Source organism: Halichoerus grypus, chromosome 10 (genome assembly GCF_964656455.1).
Source record: "Halichoerus grypus chromosome 10, mHalGry1.hap1.1, whole genome shotgun sequence".
Classification (NCBI taxonomy): Eukaryota; Metazoa; Chordata; class Mammalia; order Carnivora; family Phocidae; genus Halichoerus; species Halichoerus grypus.
Genome location: NC_135721.1, coordinates 79,916,297 through 79,940,471, shown reverse-complemented (window position 1 = coordinate 79,940,471; position 24,175 = coordinate 79,916,297). Strand labels below are relative to the sequence as shown.

Sequence of the window (24,175 nt, the reverse complement as noted above, 5' to 3'; positions counted from 1 at the left end):
TTCCCACCTCCCCCCTGATCTCCTAGCTACTTCACCCACTGCCCTGGCCAGCCCCAGCCACTTCCCAGAGCACACCTCGCCCCCAGGCATTGTCTAAACCCAGTGAGGGGTGGGAGACTCCTGCGGTCTCCCCTGACCAGCCCTACTTCCTGTCCCCTGAGTTTGCACAGCCGGGCCGGGATAGCCACCAACTCTCATAATAACACCACAGCCTGTGAGCTTCACTAACACAGGTCTGCTTATCCCTTTTGCCCCTCGGTGCCTGGCACAGAGCCTCTATGCAGGGGGCTCGCAGAGGCGTGGATGGATGGACAGGCACACTGAATTAGAGTTGAACAGAAGAGTTTCTCAAAGCCCATCCCTCCTGCAGCCTCTCACTGTATGGGAGGCACCTTCTGTTTGAAGGCAGAACAGACAGGTCATTAGGATATGACTAATGTATATTTTGTGCAAAGCCAGATAAAGATGCCTTGGGTCTTATAGACTCACACAGGGAAAGAAGAAAGGAGCTGCTCTGTCTACAAGGGCTGCTAGCACCTTCCTACAGCTAAAGACCATCAAGCAAGCTGATTTTCATTCCCTAAACTGGAGCCATGTTTTGGATACTATTCTCCCATATCCTGCCCACCTTTTTTGGCCTTTTCCCTTAAGAATGTTCCGGGGATGCCCTGTGAAGATTTTGGCACAGCTGTGGCTTTTTGATCCCAAATACTGGCCCAGTAAGATAAGAGCAGAAGCTGGAGGTTTGTCCTCCCCCACCTGGAGCAGGGGTTTGCGAACTTTTCAGTAAAGGGCCAGGTAATAAATATTTTAGACTTCATGGGCAATATGGTCTCTGTCACAGCTACTGCCCTTGTGAGCCAAAGCAGCAAATGGATGGGTGTGGTTGGGTGCCATTAAAACTTCATTCACAAAAGCAGCGGGCAGCCAGATTTGAGCTGAGGGTGAGTCTGTTGACCCCTGAGCAGACCACGGAGACGAAGCGAGGGGCCGGTACACCCAGCCCTGGAGTCAGCAGCTTAGATGCTGGAGTCAGATGTTGGTGAGCAAATCTGAGCTCCTGCCGAGAGGAGAACAGGCAGGGGGCAGCATTTGAGGTGAATTGAGGCCTCCTTGAGGCCTCCATCCTAGGCAGCCAGGCAGCTTTCCCGAGTGCCCACAAGAGAGCAGTGGTTATATGGGTACAAAGCATAGTCCGCTCCCTCTCCTGGGACAGACCATCTTGTTCAGGCTGCTTAGCCCTGACCCCAAGCTGCCAGGGTGAGCTCATCCAGCCCACACCCCCGCCCTGCCTGGCCCTGCTGGGCCTCCCCAGCCTGAGTCCCCTGGGCCAGGGCCGGGGAGGGGGAGGCACCCCTGGGCCCTCTGGCCCTGCAAGCTGTTTGCAGTTCTTTTTGGAACCAAGCAGGAGAATCAGGCCATAAATGTTTCATTCTAAAGTTTTCTTTAGGAAGCGTGTTCCTAAAAGTCTGATTTACACTCCGTGTTTCAGAGTGGTAGCGTGTGATGAATAAAACATGCTCATTTCACTGCTCCTTGGGGTGATGACAGTGTTTTCTGGACTCATATTAAAAATTAAAACGTGGAGATGTTTTTCTCAGGGTCTTAGTCTGTGCCAGTGTGTCCAGGAAAGCGACTTGGAGCCCCCATACAACCTGCCAACTACAGACCCCTCTTCCTAGTCCTGACAGGAAAATAAATAGCTCACTTTCCAGTACTGCTCAGGGGCCCCATTAAAATGCAGCTCTAGGCCTCGGGTGTCTGGTAACAACTTGACAACTTAGAATTGGGGGTCCACGGCCGCAGCACAGCAGCCAGAAACTGAGGCTGGGCTCCCAACCAGCAGGGGCCGGAATACCACGGGAAGATGTTCAGGGCACCACGAGAAGCAATAGTCCAGGTTTTATTGACTCTCCGCTCCAGGGGTGTTTGAGCCACTCACTCGTGCTGTCCCAGGGGGTCTGTCTTTTATAGGTAGGAAAAGGAGGCCTGGAAGGGGGCAAGCTTGCCTCATCTGTGGGATTACATAGCCTGCCTGGCCCCCCGGCCTCCCCACCAGCGAGTGTCCTCGGAGGGCAGTGGGTGTGCGTGGCTCCAGGGAACAGCATCACGGGGCTCCTTGGCGTGGTGTCCTGCTGCTTGCTCACACTGTGGTCAGTTCCATCTGATGGGGCATCATCTCGGACCTGTGACCCAGCCAGCTGACCCTGCACATGCTTGGCTCCTGTCCAAAGCTGAACATTAGGCCCAAAGGGCTTACTGGAGTTACACATTCTGTAGGTTCAGTGGCTCCAAGGATCCTGTCGGTGTTGGCTGGCTCCCCCAGATCAGGGTGCACTCACCTGCCTGGGCCGAACCCCGTTCTAGAGTCACCCAAGAGGAATATGACATGAACCTGTTTCATCAGAGCCACAGACCTTCCTTGTGACAGACCAGTGGCGCCGCTCCCTGGTGCACAGGACTAGGCTGGACTTTGAAGTCAGGGCAGAGATGTCCACCTGCTGACCCCCGAGACAGGGAGAACATCTTTTCAAGGGGTGCGCTCCCAATTATTTTTATCTGAAAGCGGCTATAGCTGATTCTCCTTCCTTATTTTTATCCCTGCCTGATTTCTCTCACTCCTGCCAAGGCTTCACTAATCCCTTAAAGCCCAGAATCATTTAAAATTAAGCCATTAAAAATCAAAGCAGTATCAGCAATGTGGCTCTTGGCTAGGAGGAAACAAGCCTCAGTCCCAAGGCCCAGAAAGCCCCATCCAGTGTGGTCAGAGCTGGAGGGCAAGAGGCACAAGACACCCTCGTGTTGCATTAAATCGGTCTCAAACTAAACTTCGCTTGTCCCATGTGTTCTAGGAGCAATTTCTTAAGGGTGTAGCATGCCTCCCAGGCCCTGGCAGGATGCTGATGATAGGGAACCCAGTGGGATGCACTGTGCTCATGAATTTTTAATCAAAATCACTTAAAGGAGAGCCCTTTCTTGCTGTGATACCTGCCAGCAGGTAGCAGCAGCCCAGCTGCCTCTTGGGGCTCCTCAAGAGGCCCCAAGATCTCATCGGTTACATTCTGCTCCACTGGGTGTGTGGTCCTCAGTTGTCCACAGCCCAGCAGTCAGCGGGGTTCACGCATCTACCCCTTGGCCCCAGCAACATTTCTTATCAGCTCCTACTGATAGTAACAAAAATGAAGATCTGATTCAGAGTAGGATGGATGGAAACCCCATCTTGATCAGAGAGTCACACTTTTTGGTTTTTATGTCCATGAGGACAGAGCCCGGCCTGGCGTAGCCACTACTCAGCAGACGCCCTGAAAGGCCTGTTGCCTTGGGCTCTGCATTGCATTGCACAGAGGAGCAAGACAGGAACACACACTCTGTTGAGCATTAGTCCTCGATACTCTCCATCTTGACCTTTGAGAAAAACGTTTTCACAAGTGTGATCTCTCTCTGCTGCTCCTCTGCAACTCCAAGTAATGGTTTGCTATGCAGTCTCACATATTTGCTTTCTAGCATTAGACACACCAAGTTTCAATGGGAGGCCAGGTTTCCAGCAAAGCTGTCAGAAGGCCCCTCCCCTCTGGCTTTATTTAGGTGCAGTCCTGTGTCTCAGGTGGCTCCATGTGCCCAGGCAACCCCCTAGTCCTCCCTGAGCCTCCTGACACTTTGCCACATAGAGCGTCCTTTGTTTGGTCCCCGGGAGTTGGCAGATGCCAGTGAAGATGGGGTCTGGAGCCCTAATGCCACAAGCTCGGGCCCAGCCCACGGTCTCAGCCAGCCTCCCGCCCCCCACCCCTGCCTGGCAGATGGAAATCAATCTTCTCTGTCTCCCCTGGCCACATACATTGTTGCCTCCTGCTGGATTGAGGCCTGACCTGCTCAAGGACACTGGGGAGTAGAGCCCCCAGGCAGGCCGCCCTACAGGCATAGAAGACTCCGAGCAGTCCCCACACTGGGTCAGTGGTTTGGACTGGTTGGCTGTTTCAGGAGAGTTTATTTGGACAGGAGGAATCCTGATGAAAGCAGGGTCATGGCTTTGGCCTCTGTCTAAGCCAGTTACCATGTGTCCCTGTGGCTCCTGGTGCCCAGCTGATTGCCCTCTGCCCACGTACTGCTGCCAGCAGTCGCCTGGTGGCCGATCTGAAGGGTCATCCCCAGGGTCCTCTCTTGTCCGCTCCTGGCATCGCCACAAAGATGGCATGGGTACAGTCCAGGGAAGCATGGAATCACCGTCAACCAGTGTGATCTTAAAACAGACCTCAAATAATTGAGCCGTTATTCTTTTTATATTACTTTGAAAATGTATCAGAAAACCATAGTCACTTGATATTAAAATGATGAAAAACCTTTAAAAAGGGGGGAGGCGCCTGGGTGGCTCAGTTGGTTAAGCGTCCGCCTCTTGGTTTCGGCTGCAGGGAATGTGAGTCCTACCAGACCCATGTCATTTGTGTGTCCTGGGAAGCGGGGTCAGGGAGCATGAACCACCTTGGTCATCCAACAGCAACAACCGCCCGCTCTGTAAGCATCCTGGGCATGCCCGCACCCCCGTATTGAAGGGATCCTCCTGCCCTTCAGCTTCCTTGGCCTTGGTCAGCAGCAGTCAGTGTGGCTGAGGACGCGGCTTCCCCTTGGAAACACTCGCTTCCCTGGGCCTGTGGCTCGGGCCGGTTGCTCTGCCACGTCGTGGTGCCCCTGTAAGACGTGGGTCTGGTCTCACCTCCGCCTTTCTCCCACCACCTTCCAGGGCCTCTCTCTGCCCTCAAGGTAAAGACCAGAACCCGCACGGCAGCCCAGGGAGCCATGAACTGCCTGGCTCTGCAGCCCTTGGGTGTTTGCCCCTTGTCCCTCCTCCAGCCTTTCCTCTCTTCCCAGTTTTTCAAGCATGCCGAGCTTGCTTCTCCCAGCTTTTGCCGGGCAGGCCTCTGCACCTCCCTCACCCAGCCGACCCTCGGCCCCGCACCTAACACGCCGGCCTGCGGCTCACAGAGGCCCTCTCCGGCCCCGGCCCCACGACGTCCCTGTGGTATGTTCTTATGGCCCTGCCTCTATTGTGACAGGTGCAAAGCTTGTCCCCTGTGGTGTGAGCCCCACACTGGGGTCAGAGGCTGTGTTTGTGCCCTGAGCTGGTCCTGACAGTCAGCTGAGGTCAGTGAGCACCAAGAACAGGCCCCTTCCGGGCACAACAGCCCTACAACTTGGTTGCCCATCACACACTGTCTTCCCTGCATGGAGGGGCGAGAGGGTGCATTTCCCATTAACTCACCAGTTGTGATGTCGCTCACTAACATCTGCTGACCACCTCTGGTGTCTGCTCACCACCATCTGCCTACCCCCCCCCCCGCCCCACTCCTGTTCTAGGGAGTGAACGAAGGGCCCTAACCTTTCTCCCATGGCCATTCAAGGAGAGCTGTGGGTCCTCCATACCCCGGGGGGACCCGGAGCCAGGTGGCCACACCCGTGGAGGGCCCTCTGGTCCCTGCCTGAAGGTCTGTGGTGCTGTGGTGAACTCCACTGGCAACTGTCCTGAAGGGAAACAATCCTGAGCCTTTGTGGTCTCCGTCTCCCTCTGGCAGAGGGCTGGCATGATGAGCAAGCAAGAAGTCTCTCTCTGTTCAGCCTAGCTCCCAAGCAGCACTCTGGAAACATGACACCTGTGTATCAGCCACAGGGACACAATCCATGAAGGGGCTGCCTTTGAAAATCAAAGTTCTCTCTCCCAGGAGTAGGAGTTCCTGTCAGACTTGGAGTTGCCTGGGAGACAAGGGATGTTACGCTCCTGCTTGCACATTCTCATTCTGCCAGGCATCCCATTGTCCAAAGAACAAGAAGTAGACTTTCTGACTTCTCAGAGGTGTGGATGTGCTGTGGTCTCTGGCACCTTTCCTGGTCTGGTGGAGGAGGGAAGCTGACTGCCTAGCAAGGGCTGCCGGTAGCACATAGAGCTCATCAGCTGAGCATGGTCAGAACTGGTCAGTGAGTTGGTGAGAAATGGCCCCCTCAACCCTCCACACAAGCAAGAAAGGGGTATGATGGTCGCTTGCGTTGTAGGGTGGTTCTGCCTGCCTGGGGCACGTGCCAGGTGTATCTCTCATTCCATCTTTGTGATTTCTGCTTCTGGTGACCTTCACCCTCCTGAGGACTACCCGTGGTGCCATGTGCATCTTTGCTAGTCAGAGCCATGGGAAGCCCCCCAGCAGCCCACTCCCCCACCTGCCTCTGCCAAGGCACCAGCAGCTCCTGAGGCTTCTGCTCAAGCCTGCCTGGCTCCCTGCTCATCTGGATCCAGTTCCCTCCAGGATCCCTGTCCCGTCCCTTGTTGGGGAGCCTAAAACAGACCCTCGAGGAAGGAAGGAGACCCCTGGCTCCCTTGGCTTTGAGGGGTATGGATCCCACCCTCCTCCAGACACCCCTAGACATCCCCATCTCTGAGGCTGCTGTAACTACCACAAACGGGGGGGGGGGTGCTCAAAGCACCAGGAAGTTATTCTCTATCAGTTCTTAGGTCAGAAGTCTGAAATCAAGGTGTTGGCAGGGTTGGTTGCTTCTGGAGGCCAAAGGAGAATCTCCCAGCTTCTGGCTGCCCAGATCCCTTGCATCACACCTGTCTCAGCCTCTGTCTTCGCACAGCCTTTCTTCCCCTCTGGGTGTCTCTGTTCTCCTCTTCTGTCTCTTAGAAGGACACTTGTCACCAGAATTAGGGCCCACTGTAATCAAGGGTGATCTCATCTCAGGATATCTACCTTATTTGCAAAAACTCTTATTCCAAACAAGGCCACCTTCACAGATATCAGGGACTATGGCTTAGGCATCTCTTTGGGAGGGGGGGGCATAGTTCAACTCACTGTGGCATAAAATACCTCTGCCCAAGAAGAAGGGTGCTGCCCTGGGGAGGGCTGGGGCAGGACAGGCAAGGCAGGTGGTGAGGGGCTGGGGACAGTGTCGCCCCTTACGGCTGGGTCTGCAGGATTCCCTGTGCAAAAATCACCTCAGCGAGATCATCATGGGGCCCAGATCCCTCTGCTTGGCCCTTGACCACTTCCCTTGGCCAGTTTAACATGCACCACAGGCTTAGTGGGAAGCACCTCCAAGTAGACCACTCCTCCAGCAGTCTCCCTGCATAATGCTTGCTCTCCAGCACCTGCCCCTCGGTCACTGCCACAGGACCAGTTTTCCTTAGGGGTTAATCTTCAGCTCCTGGAAATGCAGCCTTTACATAAGCTTGTGCTTTGTCACATGAAAGGTTTTGTCTGGGTCTTCTTTGACAAATGCAAGAATAATTAATTCAAGTTCTAAGAATAAAAACAGGTCTCCCCACACTGCCTTCTTCTAGGTTAAACACAGTGTGATGCTGACCAACCCAGACCCAGGCCCAAAGAGTGACTATCTGAGCCGTTCCTGGGAGGCACTTGGAAGCTGCTTCAGGACAGGTGTCCGTGGCCACCAAGCTCCTCCAACGGGCTGAAAAAAAAATGTTATTAACAAACAACCCAGGCAGGTGGGACCTGAGGGTTTTGAAGGCTGGAAGATGAGGCCGGTGAGGAGAAAACAGGTGCCTCTGGCCTCCAGCCTGACGTTGCCTTTCTCTTCTCTGGGGCAGGGGCCTCCTGTCGACTCACTCCTGTCTCCTCTTGTCTGTTTCCAGGACTCCTCTTCCTCGGCCGGACCTGCCCCAGCAGCTGAACAGCAAGGCACAGCTCCCAAAGTCCAGCTGCCCCTCAACGTGTGAGCTGCCATTTATGTTTCTGGGGTCCTGTGCCTTCGGCACCTCCCTCCCACCTCTGCTAGCATGTACACATATGGTTCCTGTAGGATTTCCTGATTTGTTACCAACAAATTAGTTTAGTTATGTGCATCCACTAATACTGCTGACAAGAGAGTGTGGAAAACAAAAGTCTAGCAGCTTCTTTCAACGTCACTGTCCCCAGGACATTTGTAAGAAGGGGAAATATTCCAAATATTTGGTGGCACAGGCGCTGGCCAGTCAGGAGCAGACCAGCCATAGCCCAGAGAAGATCCCGGAGGCCCGTGAGGAGGTGGGGGGGGCACGGGGGCCAGAGCGGCAGGCGGTCTCGCCAGCCTGGGACAGTAGCTAGTTACCAAGTGCTCAGAAGTAGCTCCCTGTTTCAGAGCCATGACTGGCCTACAGTTATGGCAGCTTATATCATAGCAGCTGCATATCATCCCCAAATATAACCAGATGAATCATTGCCAGGAAGCGAGATGCTTATCTTGTTTAGAAAATTTGCTCTTGTTAAATTACAGCTCTTAAGAGCTACGTGCAGTTTAAAAATTCTCCATTTAAATGGTGTTCTGAAAAATTAGACTGCCTTCTACTCTTTTATTTGGCAATGAGCTCAGTTACTTGAATGAATGTTTTGAGGTGGAGAATATGAATTTGGCAAACAATATGGCAAAGTAGAACGTTCCACAGCTTTAGTGCAGGTCAAAGGGACACTTAGAACCTGCACTGTTGCAGAACAGAAATTCCAAGCGAAAAACAAAAGCAAACAGAAAAAAAAAAAAAAAATTCCTTTTGAAAAAGCAAGTTGCCAAGCTTTAGAAGGTTTCCTAGAAGCTTAAATATACCAGCAAATTTTCACCTACCTTTTTACACCCAGCTGAAATGTTTGTCTTTATTTGGTGGCAGATAGGAAATCCCTGAGCATCTTTCTTTATCTGCCCACTGCTGATTGCGTTATTTCTACAACCAACTAAACAAGAGGAAATTAAGACTTGCCTATTTTTTACCTAGCTTCCTGAAGGGAATATAGATTAGTAAGCTACCTTTAGGTGTCTTTAGGCTGCCATTCAAGTTTTCACCAACACTGGACAGAAGATGCTCTCTTCTGACCTGGTGTCCTGATAAGCTCCAAAGGCTTCCACTCAAACCTGGGGGCCAAGGAGCAACACAGGGAAGGATGGGTAGTGATAGCCTTGCTCTTCTTGAAGAACTGGATGCAGGACCCTATCCCTGAGGAAGTAGACCAGCATCCACAGGAGACCATTAGGCCCTATTTTGGTTGCCCAAATGAGAGGCAGGACAGAGTGAGCTCTTCAAAGACAAGGCCCAGGTGTTTCATTTTGGGGTCCCCCCACATGAATGCCTGGCACACAGGCTCTCAGTAACTTTTTCCTTGTTCTGATGGCGAAAGCCTTCCCCATCCTGGGTGCAAAGGGCTTCTGGTATCAGCCCAAAGCCTCCAGCTCTTACACATCAGGTCAGCCACCAAGAGGGCTACTCTGTCTTTGAGACCCGAAGGTTATTAATACAGTCCAAGAGTATTGTGAATACATACTGGAGGCCTCAACCATGCCCAGACCTTCCATGTTGTGGAGGCTCTTTAATTTGGTATAGAGTATGGAATGACCTCTTTCTCCTGTCCCTGCTCTGCCCTGGGACGTGAGGAGGCCACTGTAGTTCCCAGACCTCTGCCCGCTCCTTATCTGCCTCTCCCCAGAGCACGGAACCCCCATTTGGGTGGAGATTTTCATTTGAGTAACAGAAGGGAGACTTATGTGTCAGATAATGTCGTTGAAAAGATAAGTATTTTGGCAGGCATGTGACTACTGGTGACAGTGGCCATCTGAGCAGCAGATGAGTCGTGGCCAGCGTGACCGGGACTGGCTGTTGAGAGTTAAACATGTGCTCTCTGTGGCTGTTTCTGCCGTGTAACAAGCCCCAGGGCGGGGGACACCATGTACAGCATTCCGCATGATCCATTTTGAGAGCATGACCTTTGAAATCACATTTTTTATTTTGTTCCCAGGGAGGAGAAGATGAGGCTGACTTCATCAGCCCATCAAGCAGGGGACTAGCCTGACCACTTGCCCATCCTCTTTAGCTCCAACAAGTTAGCTGTCCCACATGTGCCGGTGACAGGTATCTGTGGGGGGAGTATGGTTGCTCTTTATCTGACTGTCCTACCCAAAACCATACAAAAGTCACTTTCAGAAGTTTGAGCTTGAACGTGAGAAGTGCTGCCTTCCCAGAAACAGCTGCAGCAACAAGCGTGCTGCTGTGAGCCAGGAGTTTGCAAATAGGAGTGACCCCGGGGCCTCGGGGAGCGCCCCACAGTGCTGGGCTGAGGTCAGTCAGTGCTGCGGTCCTGCCCACAGGCCCTCATTCAGTCATCCTCATAGTCCGCGGGTTTCACCGCCACGGCTCAGGTCCTGTGCCTGGGTGGCGAGCCCACATGATTAAAAGGCCAGACCCCTCAGGTCCGCCTTCAGTAGCAGGATGTTCTTACGTCCTTCTCCTAGCGTATAAAGGTGTCTGCTGGCACGGGCTTCCTAGGGACCCGGTAGCCCTGAAACACAGAAAGGGGGTCTGTTCGCCCACCCAGTGCATGGAGGCGGCTGCTGGTCTTCAGATCTGCAGAGTCCGTGCCCTCCCTGCTAACTTCTGCAGTGTTGGAACGCCACCCCAAGTCCACCCCTGGCTATTGGGCTCACTGCCCTTCATCCTCATGACCCGCCATGCCTCCCAGGGACAGAAACGGGTCAGGGAAGGTCCCTCTGGAAGGGCTACGGCGTTCCAGTATGCTTCTGAGTAGGCCACCGCTCAGGCTGGGGGCTGAATTCTCACCTCCTCTCCTCCGCAGGCATCTCAGAGCCAGATGGGATGAGGACCAAAGGGGCGGGCAGAGCGGAGGGCCAGGCGAGGGAGAGGGCTGAACCAGCTCCAGAGTCTCACCCCAGTCTGGCCCAGCCCCTTGGATGCGCTGCTGAGGACTCTCTCATGCTGGAGGAGGAGCAGAAACAGTGTCGGGGGGGCTGACACAAGCCAGACTGCTGCTCCCCGTTTGTCCCAGTGCCTGCAGGTCTGCGTACCTGTGAGCCAAGGGCGGGCAGAGCTGTGGGCTCACTCAGGGACCTGAGCGCAGCTTGCCATCTGGGAAGGAAACTTCCACAGACAGATGGGTACAGTTTATCCCTGGGGGGAAACCAAGAGCCTCCTGAAGTGTGTGACTACTTGCATGCCACCTGCGAGGTCTGGGAGTCTCTTCATGGGAGCCAAGAAAGCCTGGGAGGGTGGGGCACAGGGAGTGGGGCTGCCTGCAGACTGGAAGTCCTGGGTGAAGGGCTGGCCACTCCATGGCTTCATGAGATTTCCCCAGACACTCCCTGTTCTCCCCCTCTGAGCACGTGCACCCATAGTCAGCCTCATCTGCAACCCTGCATTGGCTCACACCTCCCCAGCTCAGCTGCCACCTCCTACAGGGGGACTTACGTGGCTTTCTGAGCATGGATGGTGCCCCTGCTGACTCCATAGCATCCTAAGCAGACCCTGACATGCACCTATGCTGTCTCCCCCTTCCCCAGAGTGGATGCTCCTGGGGCAGGCTCCTCCACCACCTGGCTGCACCTGGCCGTCATTCTGTAGACATCCATCAAATGGTATGAGTGGGCATGTGTCTTGCTAACCTGAGCTGGTGTGACCCTGGTAACCAGAAAAGCAGGAGCAGATCACTTCACAGGAATAATTGAAAAGAATCTTTTACTTATTCTAGAAGAAACATGAGCAAGCCATCATATAGAGGAGAAAAGGTGTGAAATTAATGAAGGCACTAAAATACTTCAATTCATTCCTTGATTAGAGCTGAAGAAAACTGTAGATAATTAACACAAGTGAACATCTTGCTATAGAAATGAGCAAGTAATACGGGTGAGTGATGGTGTCCTTGGAGATATCCAGTAGGCTGCTGGTAAAAGCAGACAGTGCATGATGCCAGGCTGAGTGGCCACAGCTGACAGTTGCTTCCATGTGTGCGCCGTCAGTCTGGGGCCTGACCTTCCCCCCTGGGCTCACACTCGCAGGACTGCTTCAGACTGGAGGAGGGAGCACCTTATAACCTGAAAGCCCCGTATAGCCTACAGGATGGTGGGGAAGAAGGCTCTCTGAGACACATTCTCCTAGTATTGCCTTAAGTAAGGTATTTTTAGTACCAACCTTGTGTGTGAAGTGACTTCTGGGCCTGCAGGAGCAGTCCGCGCCTGACCCACACATGTTTCTGAGATGACCCTGAGCCATCTGTGGAAGTCTGTGTTGAGCTGAAGAGGGCTTTTGAAGGAATGAAAAGTGAGCTTGAGCCCTGGGAACCGTGAGGATGAGGACCATACGGGTGCGACCTCTTTCGTGCCAGGCCCGCGGGGCCCCTGCAGGCTCCGTGAGGACTGCCTGCAGCTCTGAGCACCGACGGGGCTGCCCAGCTCGCTCAGAGACCCTCAGCAAGGCTGTTCTGGCTGCGCGCAGCGGAGGGGACTCGGATGGAGAGGGAGCCATGAGGTGGCACTGCCGTGGTTGTCCCGCGCGTCTGGCTGACAGTGGGCGGGGCCATCCGCCATTCACGAGGGGTCGTCCCTAAAGAAAGCAGATGCAGATGCCGAATGACAAATCCCCCCACCCCGGGCCAGCCGCCCCTCCCCAGCACGAGCCTCGGGCCGGATCTGCAGGCGCCATGTGCAGAAAAATGGCCCACAGAGCCATCTGCTTCTGCTTTTTTCTGAGGCACCCAAAGGAAAAATAAGTGGGAGGGGCAGAGATTTTTCAAGGTGAAGTCAGATTTATTTACATTCCAGTTCCCCCAGCAACGCACACCTAGAGGCCAGACTTGAAATATTGAGACCAGGGGCGCCTGGGTGGCTCGGTTGGGCGGCTGCCTTCAGCTCAGGTCATGATCCCAGGGGTGTGGGATCGAGCCCCGCATCAGCCTCCCTGCTCTGCGGAAGTCTGCTTCACCCTCTGCCTGCCACTCCCCCTGCTTGTGTTCCCTCTCTCTCTGACAAATAAATAGGTGGATTCTTAAAAAAAAAATAAAAATAAAAACAAGAAAGCCAGTCATGGCGTGAGGTAGGCATGTGGCTTTGGCTTGGCAAAAAAAAAAAAAGAAAAGAAAAGAAATATTGAGACCAGGGAGAGATTACTCGTCAACAGAACAAATTAGAAATAGAGATGAAGAGAGCACGCGCATCAGTGCCCCGGTGCAGACCGGGGCAGCACCTCCGGATGCGGTGGCCACAGGGGCTCCCTGGCCCCAGAATGCAGCCTGGCCCTGCCACCTCAGCAGGGCCTGCCAGCCTCTGGCACGGCCTCTGGCGGCGCCCCGCCCTGTGCCTGTGGCCACAGAGCCCCACCTGCTTCCAAGCCGCCGCAGAAACACACACCCTCAACGTTTCTGAGCCTTCCTTTCCTCAGCTGTGAGCTGAGGGGTCAGCCCAGCCTCAGAGCTCACGTGGGGCTTAGGCAAGACCCTGGGAGAGGTTGGCGCCTGGCAAACGCCACTCCCCTGCCCTTCTGCCCTGTCCAGCTGTAGCTGGTGGCCCAGGCACCCGTGCTGGGGGTGGAGCTCTGCACGACTGTTCTTAGGGTGCCCAGACGTCAGCAGCTTATACAAAAGGTACAGTTACAGTTTTTGAGGTGCAGTTGAGAGTTTAGAGACATGTTTTGAGGAAGAGGGGCGTGTCATCCCTTGGAGGTGGTGGCCTCCCTGGAAATGACACCTTCTGTCAGCACCCCAGAGGCGTCTGTCCACTGAGCGTTGAATGAGTGGAATACCAGAAACTGGGAAGGAAATACCGGCTTCCCGCTGCTGAGAACCCAGACCTCCCATGTGAGGAGGCACGATGTAGTGCAAGATCCCAGTCTGCCTCTTCGCAAACTGACCGCAGGGACGCCAACTCTCAGCAGGTCCTGTGCCAGACATGCAACCGCGGGCTGTGGGGAGGGCGCCGGTGCCCCGCTCGGGGGCTCTGCGGGCCCGCACACTTAGCCGAGTCGGACAGACCGTGCAGCCCTGTTTAGCCACGTTCGCCTCCAGGTTGCTTTTTTTCCTGCTTTGGCCATCAGGAATCATGTCTGTGTTCATCTAAAATAAAAATGGAAGTTTGAAGACTTTTCTGACAGAAAAGTCTTAAGCAGGATGGCTTGAGGCCCATGATGTAAAAAATCTTTTTTTTTTTTTTTTCATTTTTGTTTTGATGGGGAGGATGGAAACTCCCCTTTTGTGCTGAGAAGTGAATGCAAAGTCTTTGTTCTGTTAAATGGCATGGGGATCTTCAAATGTTGAGGGAAAGATAATCGGCTCCTTCCCAAAAGACAATTAACTTTCTTTTTTTTTATATTCTTCATTTTATTTTATTATGTTAATCACCATACATTACATGATTAGTTTTTGATGTAGTGTTCCATGATTCATTGTTTGTGTATAATACCCAGTGCTCCATGCAGTACGTGCCCTCTTTAATACCCATCACCAGGCTAACCCGTCCCCCCACCCCCCTCCCCTCTAGAACCCTCAGTTTGTTTCTCAGAGTCCATAGTCTCTCATGGTTCGTCTACCCCTCCGATTTCCCCTCCTTCATTCTTCCCTTCCTGCTACCTTCTTTTTTTTTTAACATATAATGTATTATTTGTTTCAGAGGTACAGGTCTGTGATTCAACAGTCTTACACAATTCACAGCACTCACCATAGCACATACACTCCCCAGTGTCTATCACCCAGCCACCCCATCCCTCCCACCCCCCACCACTCCAGCAACCCTCAGTTTGTTTCCTGAGATTAAGAATTCCTCATATCAGTGAGGTCATATGATACATGACTTTCTCTGGTTGCTTATTTCACTCAGCATAATACCCTCCAGTTCCATCCACATCGTTGCAAATGGCAAGATCTCATTCCTTTTGTTGGCTGCATAATATTCCATTGTATATATATACCACCTCTTCTTTATCCATTCATCTGTCGATGGACATCTTGGCTCTTTCCACAGTTTGGCTGTTGTGGACATTGCTGCTATAAACATCAGGGTGCACTTACCGCTTCGGATCCCTACATTTGTATCTTTGGGGTAAATATCCAGTAGTGCAATAGCTGGGTCGTAGGGTAGCTCTATTTTCAACTTTTTAAGGAACCTCCATACTGTTTTCCAGAGTGGCTGCCCCAGCTTACATTCCCACCAACAGTGCAGGAGGGTTCCCCCTTCTCCGCATCCCCGCCAACATCTGTCCTTTCCTGACTTGTTAATTTTAGCCATTCTGACTGGTGTGAGGTGGTATCTCATTGAGGTTTTGATTTGGATTTCCCTGATGCTGAGAGATGTTGAACACTTTTTCATGTGTCTGTTGGCCATTTGGCTGTCTTCTTTGGAGAAATGTCTGTTCATGTCTTCTGCCCATTTCTTGACTGGATTATTTGTTTTTTTGGGTGTTGAGTTTGATAAGTTCTTTCTAGATCTTGGATACTAGTCCTTTATCTGATATGTCATTTGCAAATATCTCCTCCCATTCTCTCAATTGTCTTGGTTTTGTCCACTATTTCCTTTGCTGTAAAGAAGCTTTTTCTCTTGATGAAGTCCCAATAGTTCATTTTTGCCCTTGCTTCCCTTGCCTTTGGCAATGTTTCTAGGAAGAAGTTGCTGTGGCTGAGGTCGAAGAGGTTGCTGCCTGTGTTCTCCTTTAAGATTCTGATGGACTCCTGCCTCACATTGAGGTCTTTCAACCATTTTGAGTCTATTTTTGTGTGTGGTGTAAGGGAATGGTCCAGTTTCATTCTTCTGCATGTGGCTGTCCAATTTTCCCAACACCATTTGTTGAAGAGACTGTCTTTTTTCCATTGGACATTCTTTCCCGTTTTGTTGAAGATGAGTTGACCATAGAGTTGAGGGTCCATTTCTGGGCTCTCTATTCTGTTCCATTGATCTATGTGTCTGTTTTTGTGCCAGTACCATACTGTCTTGTTGATGACAGCTTTGTAATAGAGCTGGAAGTCCGGAATTGTGATGCCACCAGCTTTGCTTTACTTTTTCAATATTCCTCTGGATATTCGGGGACTTTTCTGCTTCCATACAAATTTTAGGATCATTTGTTCCATTTCTCTGAAAAAAGAGGATGGTATTTTGATAGGGATTGCATTAAATGTGTAGATTGCTCTAGGTAGCATTGACATCTTCACAATATTTGTTCTTCCAATCCATGAGCATGGAACGTTTTTCCATTTCTTTGTGTCTTCCTCAATTTCTTTCATGAGTATTTTATAGTTTTCTGAGTACAGATCCTTTGCCTCTTTGGTTAGATTTATTCCTAGGTATCTTATGGTTTTGGGTGCAATTGTAAATGGGACCAACTCCTTAATTTCTCTTTCTTCTGTCTTGTTGTTGGTGTATAGGAATGCCACTGACTTCTGCGCATTGATTTTCTATCCTGCCACTTTACTGAATTCCTGTATGAGTTCTAGCAGTTTTGGGGTGGAGTCTTTTGGGTTTTCCACATAAAGTATCATATCATCTGCAAAGAGTGAGAGTTTGACTTCTTCTTTGCCGATTTGGATGCCTTTGATTTCTTTTTGTTGTCTGATTGCTGTGGCTAGGACTTCTAATACTATGTTGGATAGCATGGTGATAGTGGACATCCCTGCCGTGTTCCTGACCTTAGGGGGAAAGCTCTCAGTTTTTCCCCATTGAGAATGATATTTGCTGTGGGTTTTTCATAGATGGCTTTTATGATATTGAGGTATGTACCCTCTATCCCTATAGTCTGAAGAGTTTTGATCAAGAAAGGATGCTGTACTTTGTCAAATGCTTTTTCTGCATCTATTGAGAGGATCATATGGTTCTTGTTCTTTCTTTTGTTAATGTATTGTATCACATTGATTGATTTGTGTATGTTGAACCAACCTTGCAGCCCAGGGATAAATCCAACTTGGTCGTGGTGAATAACCCTTTTAATGTACTGTTGGATCTTATTGGCTAGTATTTTGGTGAGAATTTTTGCATCCATGTTCATCAAGGATATTGGTCTGTAATTCTCCTTTTTGATGGGGTCTTTGTCTGGTTTTGGGATCAAGGTAATGGTGGCCTCAAAAAACGAGTTTGGAAGTTTTCCTTCCATTTCAATTTTTTGGAACAGTTTCAGAAGAATAGGTATTAATTCTCTTTTAAATGTTTGGTAGAATTCCCCTGGGAAGTCATCTGGCCCTGGGCTTTTGTTTGTGGGGAGATTTTTGATGAGTGCTTCAATTTCCTTAGTGGTTATAGGTCTGTTCAGGTTTTCTATTTCTTCCTGGTTCAATTTTGGTAGTTGATACCTCTCTAGGAATGCATCCATTTCTTCCAGATTATCTAATTTGCTGGCATAGAGTTGCTCATAATATGTTCTTATAATTGTTTGTATTTCTTTGGTGTTGGTTGTGATCTCTCCTCTTTCATTCATGATTTTGTTGATTTGGGTCATTTCTCTTTTCTTTTTGATAAGTCTGGCCAGGGGTTTATCAATCTTGTTAATTCTTTCAAACAACCAGCTCCTAGTTTTGTTGATCTGTTCTACTATTCTTTTGGTTTCTATTTCATTGATTTCTGCTCTGATCTTTATTATTTCTCTTCTCCTGCTGGGTTAGGCTTTATTTGCTGTTTTTTCTCTAGCTCCTTTAGGTGTAGGGTTAGGTTGTGTGCTTGAGACCTTTCTTGTTTCTTGAGACAGGCTTGTATTGCTAAATACTTTCCTCTTAGGACTGCCTTTGCTGCATCCCAAAGATTTTGAACAGTTTTGTTTTCATTTTCACATGTTTCCATGAATTTTTTTAATTCTTCTTTAATTTTCTGGTTGACCCATTCATTCTTTAGTAGGATGCTCTTTAGCCTCCATGTACTTGAGTTCTTTCCGACTTTCCTCTTGTGATTGAGTTCTAGTTTCAAAGCATTGTGGTCTGAAGATATGCAGGGAATGATCCCAATCTTTTGGTACTGGTTGAGACCTGATTTGTGACCTAAGATGTGATCTATTCTGGAGAATGTTCCATGGGCACTAGAGAAGAATGTGTATTCCATTACTTTGGGATGGAATGTTCTGAATATGTCTGTGAAGTCCATTTGGTCCAGTGTGTCATTTAAAGTCTTTATTTCCTTGTTGATCTTTTGCTTAGATGATCTGTCCATTTCAGTGAGGGGGGTGTTAAAGTTCCCCACTATTACTGTATTGTTGTCGATGTGTTTCTTTGCTTTTGTTATTAATTGGCTTATATAATTGGCTGCTCCCATGTTAGGGGCATAGATATTTACAATTGTTAGATCTTCTTGTTGGATAGACCCTTTAAGTAGGATATAGCGTCCTTCCTCATCTCTTATTACAGTCTTTGGTTTAAAATCTAATTTGTCTGATATAAGGATTGCCCCTCCAGCTTTCTTTTAATGTTCATTAGCATGGTAAATGGTTTTCCACCCCCTCACTTTCAGTCTGGGGTTGTCTTTGGGTCTAAAATGAGTCTCTTGCAGACAGCATATCGATGGGTCTTGTTTTTTAATCCAATCTGATAGCCTGTGTCTTTTGATTGGGGCATTAAGCCCATTTACATTCAGGGTAACTATTGAAAGATATGAATTTAGTGCCATTGTATTGCCTGTAAGGTGACTGTTACTGTATATTGTCTGTGTTCCTTTCTGGTCTATGTTGCTTTTAGGCTCTCTCTTCGCTTAGAGGACCCCTTTCAATATTTCTTGTAGGGCTGGTTTGGTGTTTGCAAATGCCTTTAGTTTTTATTTGTCCTGGAAGCTTTTAATCTCTCCTTCTATTTTCAGTGACAGCCTAGCTGGATATAGTATTCTTGGCTGCATATTTTTCTCATTTAGTGCTCTGAATATATCATGCCACTCCTTCTGGCCTGCCAGGTCTCTGTGGATACGTCTGTTGCCAATCTAATGTTTCTAGCATTGTAGGTTACAGATCTCTTCTCCCGAGCTGCTTTTAGGATTTTCTCTTTGTCTCTGAGACTCATAAGTTTTATTATTAGATGTCGGAGTGTTGACCTATTTTTATTGATTTTGAGTGGGGTTCTCTGTGCCTCCTGGATTTTGATGCCTGTTTCCTTCCCCAAATTAGCAAAGTTCTCTGCTATAATTTGCTCCAATATACCTTCTGCCCCTCTCTCTCTTTCTTCTTCTGGGATCCCAATTATTCTAATATTGTTTCGTCTTATAGTGTCACTTATCTCTCAAATTCTGCCCTTGTGATCCAGTAGTTGTTTATCTCTCTTTTTGTCAGCTTCTTTATTTTCCATCATTTGGTCTTCCATATCACTAATTCTCTCTTCTGCCTCATTTATCCTAGCAGTTAGAGCATCCATTTTTGATTGCACCTCATTAATAGCCTTTTTGATTTTGACTTGGTTAGATTTTGATTCTTTTTTTTCTCCAGAAAGGGTTTCTCTAATATCTTCCATGCTTTTTTCAAGCCCAGCTAGTACATTTAAAATCGTCATTCTGAACTCTAGTTCCAACATCTTACTAATGTCCGTATTGACTAGGTCCCTGGCAGTCGCTACTGCCTCTTGTTCTTTTTGTTGAGGTGACTTTTTCCATCCTGTCATTTTGTCCAGAGGAGAGTAGATGTTGCTTTGGGATGGAACAAACTGCTAACAGGGTAACAACAACCCCAGAAAAATATGCACTAAACAAATCAGAAGAGACCTGAAACTGGGGGGAAAGAAAGGGAAAGAAAGAAAGAAGAAAAAGAAAAAGATAAAAGACAAACAAACAACAACAACAAAGAACAGAATATGATCAAATATGATCAGGCTGGTGCATAGATCAGTGCCACACACTAGATTTTGGGCATATTTTGGTCTGTTAGAAGAAAGTGCCTCCCAAAATTTTAAAGAAAGAAAAGCTTATATATGTACAAAAATAAGGGTAAATATGATGAAGGGCTGGAATATGACTGTAAAGATGAAAATTATAAAAGATTTTATAAAAGGAATTGATAAGAAGTTGGTTGAAAAAAGAAAGAAGAGGATTTTAAAAAAAGGGGGGAGGAGAATGTGATCAGGCAGGAGACTAGAACAAAGCTATACACTAGAGATTTAGGGTATATTTTGGTCTGTTAAAAGAAACTGTATCCCAAAATTTTAAAGAGAGAACAACTTATATATATATATATATATATTTATATATATACCGAAAAGAAGGTTAATAACTACTATGAAGGGATAGACAATGACTCTAAAAATGAAAAATAAAAAAAGATTTTTTAAAAAAGTGATTGATAAGAAGTTGGTAGAAAAAGAGAAAAAGAAAAATTTTAAAAAAAAGAAAATTTAAAAAATTAACTTTGAAAGACTAAAGAATCATGGGAAAAAAGCCATGAATTCTATGTGCAGTATTCCCCTAGCACTGGAGTTCTGCCATTCTCATTGATCGGTAAACTTGGTCTTGGCTGGCTGTTCTTGCTGATCTTCTGGGGGAGGGGCCTGTTGCCATGGTTCCCAAATGTCTTTGCCGGAGGCAGAATTGCCCGCCCTTGCTGGTCCAGGCTAAGTAATCTGCTCGGGTTTGCTCTCGGGAGCTTTTGTTCCCTGCAAGCTTTCCGTCCGGCTTTGGAGGCAGAGAGTGAAAATGGCAGCCTCCCAATCCCCACTCCGGAGGAGCCGAGAACTCGGGGCCCCAGTCCTCAGTGAGTCCCCAGAGAAAAGCAGTCCATCACTCCCATCTACCCGGTCTCCAGCCGCACTCCATGCTCACCCGGCCTGTGACCAAGCGTTTCTATCTCTGGCACCCGACCCCGTGTGGAGTCTCCAAACCCAGCAGATCCCTGCCGTGCGCTCCCGCGCCGCTCCTCCCTGGGGAGGAAGGGGAGTCTCCTCGGATCTGCCGCTTGTTGGGTCCCTGCTGGAGAAGCAGTGGCCCGACTGTGCTGCGGATCATGGTTTATGGCAACCCGAGCTGAGAGCCCACTCATCAGCTCCTTCTCTGCAGCCGGCTTCCCTGCTCCGATACCTGGGAGCTCTGCCACACTCAGGCACCCCCGGTCTTTCTGTGACCCCGAGGGTCCTGAGACCACACTGTCCCACGAGGGTTCCACCCCCTGCTTAGCCACTGGAGCGACGTCCCTCAGCAGAGCAGACTTCTAAAAGTTCCGATTTTGTGCTCCGCGGCTCTATCACTTGCCAGAAGCGGCCAAAGGAAGCCCCCTCCCCCGCCGTCTGTCTTCCCGAATATCACCTGGGATTCCCTTCTCCGCACGTCCTACCTTCCAGAAAGTGGTCGCTTTTCTGTTCAGAGAGTTGCTGCTATTCTTTTCTTTGATCTCCTGTTGAGTTTGTAAGTGTTCAGGATGGTTTGATCACTATCCAGCTGAATTCCTGGGACCAGACGAAATCCAGGTCTCTTACTTCTCTGCCATCTTGCTCCTCCCACCCTGTATAAGACAATTAACTTTCAATTATTTGATGGCTACCCCCCAGGATCTTGAACATGACTGTCAAACAGTTCAAATGGTTCATGGGGTATTTATTGCCCTTGCTAACACTTGCTTTGTTTTTTAAATCTGCAGTGTGCTTCCCTCACTGTGGAAGTTGGGTGCTAATGCACATCACTCACTGAGCCTGGTGTGGGCAGGTGCAGGTGCCAGTCCTTGGGCTGCTGAGCCAACGTGAGCCTTACACGCTTGCCTGGAATCTATCCTCTCACTGGCAGGGCCAGCTCGTGATTGGGCAGGTGTCCCCTGGCCATAGCTTCAAAATCCACTGAGCATGTGGACGGTGCAGGTGGCACACAGAAGTCACCCTGGTCCCAGGGGCTGCAAGGATAGGTGGAGGGGCAAGGAGACAGTCCCTCATCAAAGCTACCTTTTCTAGGCCACCCATAGGCCCCTGTTTAATGGGCTCCTTGACCCCCAGGAGCTGGACAAGCCAGTTTGGAAACTCTGTTAATAGAAGCTTTTTGACTCCTGTTTCTCCTCCCCTCTTTGACTCACCTCTCACTCACGTACCTTGTGCCTCGGGTGTTTCCCTCCCTCCCCCAGCTCACTGCCTTCCCTGCTTGCTTTTGTCTGTCTGGGTTCTCTAGGGCAGCTCAGATCTCTCCTGGACAGACTCAGCTCTCTCTGCCCTCTTGCCCTGTCATTCACCCTCTGCTTCTCCTTTTCACTCTTCTCACTGCTGAGACACCAGCATCCCACAGACCTGTCCTTTCTGCCTTTTCTTGCCTCCGCATGGTGTCCGTTCCTCCTGGCACAGTCCCAACTCCACACTGGCCTCTGAATGAAGAAAGCTGGTACCTGTTTGTGCTTGTTTTTATGTTCAAGGTCAGCCGGCAGACCTTGGGGCTGTACGTGCCCACACGCATACAGATGCACACACAGACACACTTCCCTTTAGCAGTCTTCATCTTAGTCTCAACACCAGAGCCCCTATTTTATTCTTTTATAAAACAAGTATTTATTGGGAGTGTCAGACATATTCTGGATCCTAGGGATAGAGCAGAGAACAAAACAGATAAAAATCTCTACCCTCGTGGAGGATACAGTGTAGTGAGGAGTGGAGGGCAGCAGGATGAGCAAAGAGAGCTCCAGATAGAGGGGAACATCGGTGCAAATTTAGCATATTCAGGGGACACCTTGGTGTAGAGCTGCCCTGAGCCAAGGTTTGCTGGGAACCCCAGCTAGAGCCGCATACACATGGTCCCCTTCCTCCAGGATGGACTGAGCTCCCTCTGCACTGGCTCTCGCCCTCCTGAGGAGGTAGATGTGCTATGTGGTGGCAGGTGGCTGCCTTGCGCCAGGATCCTAGCTGAGGACAGGATGATCTGTCATGGGAGGACTCATCTGCTCAGGATTCCTCACATCCCTCACGCCTGGGGAGATGAGAGTGGAAGAGCAGGGCATTTAAACTCTCTAACACGGTGCCCTCTTTGAGGAGGTCGGCCAGTCTTGAACCTGCGCACGTGAAAGCAGCCTTTGGAAAAGCGGTGTTTGTTCCAGCAGAGCCCAGGCAGGCGGGAAACTGTGGAGCACCTCTTCAGGACACAGGTGATGGCCCGCTGGCCCAGTCCTCGGACAGCCAGGGGCCCAGAGGGAGGAGGAGGACGTGCCCGAGGTGCGCGGGACGTGGTCTCCTCCTGGGCCTGGGGGCTGACGAGGCAGCTGGCAGGGCACAGGCTAGTGATGGGCCTCGTGTGGTGGCATCACTTCTCTATGGGGGCCTCCAGGCTCGGCACAGGCCCCGGGACTGGGGGCAGTAGACGTCGGTGCCCACGCCTTGTTGGCCAAGCCAGGTATGAGAGCCCAGTCGCCCCTCTGGGCAAAGAGAACAAAGGCAGCATGTGGTTTCTCCCTCCCTGACCAACGAAACGTCATTGTTCGCTGAGGGCTGTGTTGCGCACACGCACACCCCAAGGCACCGTCACCCCCAGCTTGGCGCTGTGCTCCTGGCCACTGTGCATTCACAGAATCAAAAAGATTGTTCTCACACCATGAAGACACGGAAGGAGGCAGGCAAACAGGATTTATGCTTCAATTACATTTCCTTGAGAGCAGGCACAAAAGGCATGCGTCACTGTTGTTCACAAGCCTCCCACCGCCCCAGCCATCTCCTCTCCTTTCCTCTTGGGTTCATCCTGCCCCTGCCTGAGCCCGCGCCACACCTCCCCATGTGAGGCCGCCCCTGAGTGGTTAAAGGGCAAGCCAGCGTTGGGGGCGCAAACGCAATTGTCACGTGACTTTCCTGTTTGTGGTCATTCCTCTGTCACCATCAGAGAGCTCCTGCAAGTCATCAGATGTGAGAACAGACAGATGACACCCCGGGTTCTTTTTGTCGCCTGGGCCTTGTGTCAAAAACATGAATCAAGGGGGTCCTCTCCAGTGATGGCTTCCTTTATCCTCCCTGAAGCCCCGAGTCCTTCCTGTCTGTTGGTATTTATCTTTTCAGACAGAGAAATCAAGGTGCAAGCCATCCTTTCATCCCTAAGGGAAGGGGTGGGGGTCAACCTGTAAACAAAGGAAATTAACCAGGCAAGGCCTCCATTGAATGAAGCAGAGGCACTTGCAGTGTGTAGGGCCGGGGGTGGGGGTGGGGGGGCAGGTGTATGTTGTTTTACCTTATTTTATTTTATGTTAGGGACATGACATCTTTACAGGTTCCCATTCTGTTGTAGCCTGTTCCTCATCGGGCCTCTGAGACTCAGGGGCCCTCCTTTCTTCTTGCTTAAACCCTAGTGAGTCATTTCCATTTCTGTATTCACCTCCTGAGAAGACCTCTCCTAGGGAGAGGAGGTGCTCTGGGGGTCTGTGAGCCTCCTGAGATATCCAGAGACCTGGGACTGTCCTCCAGCCCCTAGCACCCATGGCCCTAGGAGGGGTGAACATGCCCACTAGGCTGTCCATCCTGGTAGGAGTCCTAGAGATGACACTTCTTTAAAATAA

At 50.1% G+C, this 24,175-nt stretch overlaps 1 protein-coding gene across 4 annotated transcripts in view; it reads left to right on the top strand.

Moving 5' to 3' along the window:
• Positions 1 to 24,175, top strand: part of SH3RF3 (SH3 domain containing ring finger 3) — a 379,200-nt gene that overhangs the window by 265,486 nt on the left and 89,539 nt on the right. For all 4 annotated transcript variants that reach the window (XM_078056676.1, XM_036110329.2, XM_078056678.1 and 1 more), the window contains exon 5: positions 7,634 to 7,713. In XM_078056676.1, the coding sequence (XP_077912802.1) occupies positions 7,634 to 7,713 (80 nt within the window). The remainder of the gene's footprint in view (positions 1 to 7,633; positions 7,714 to 24,175) is intronic.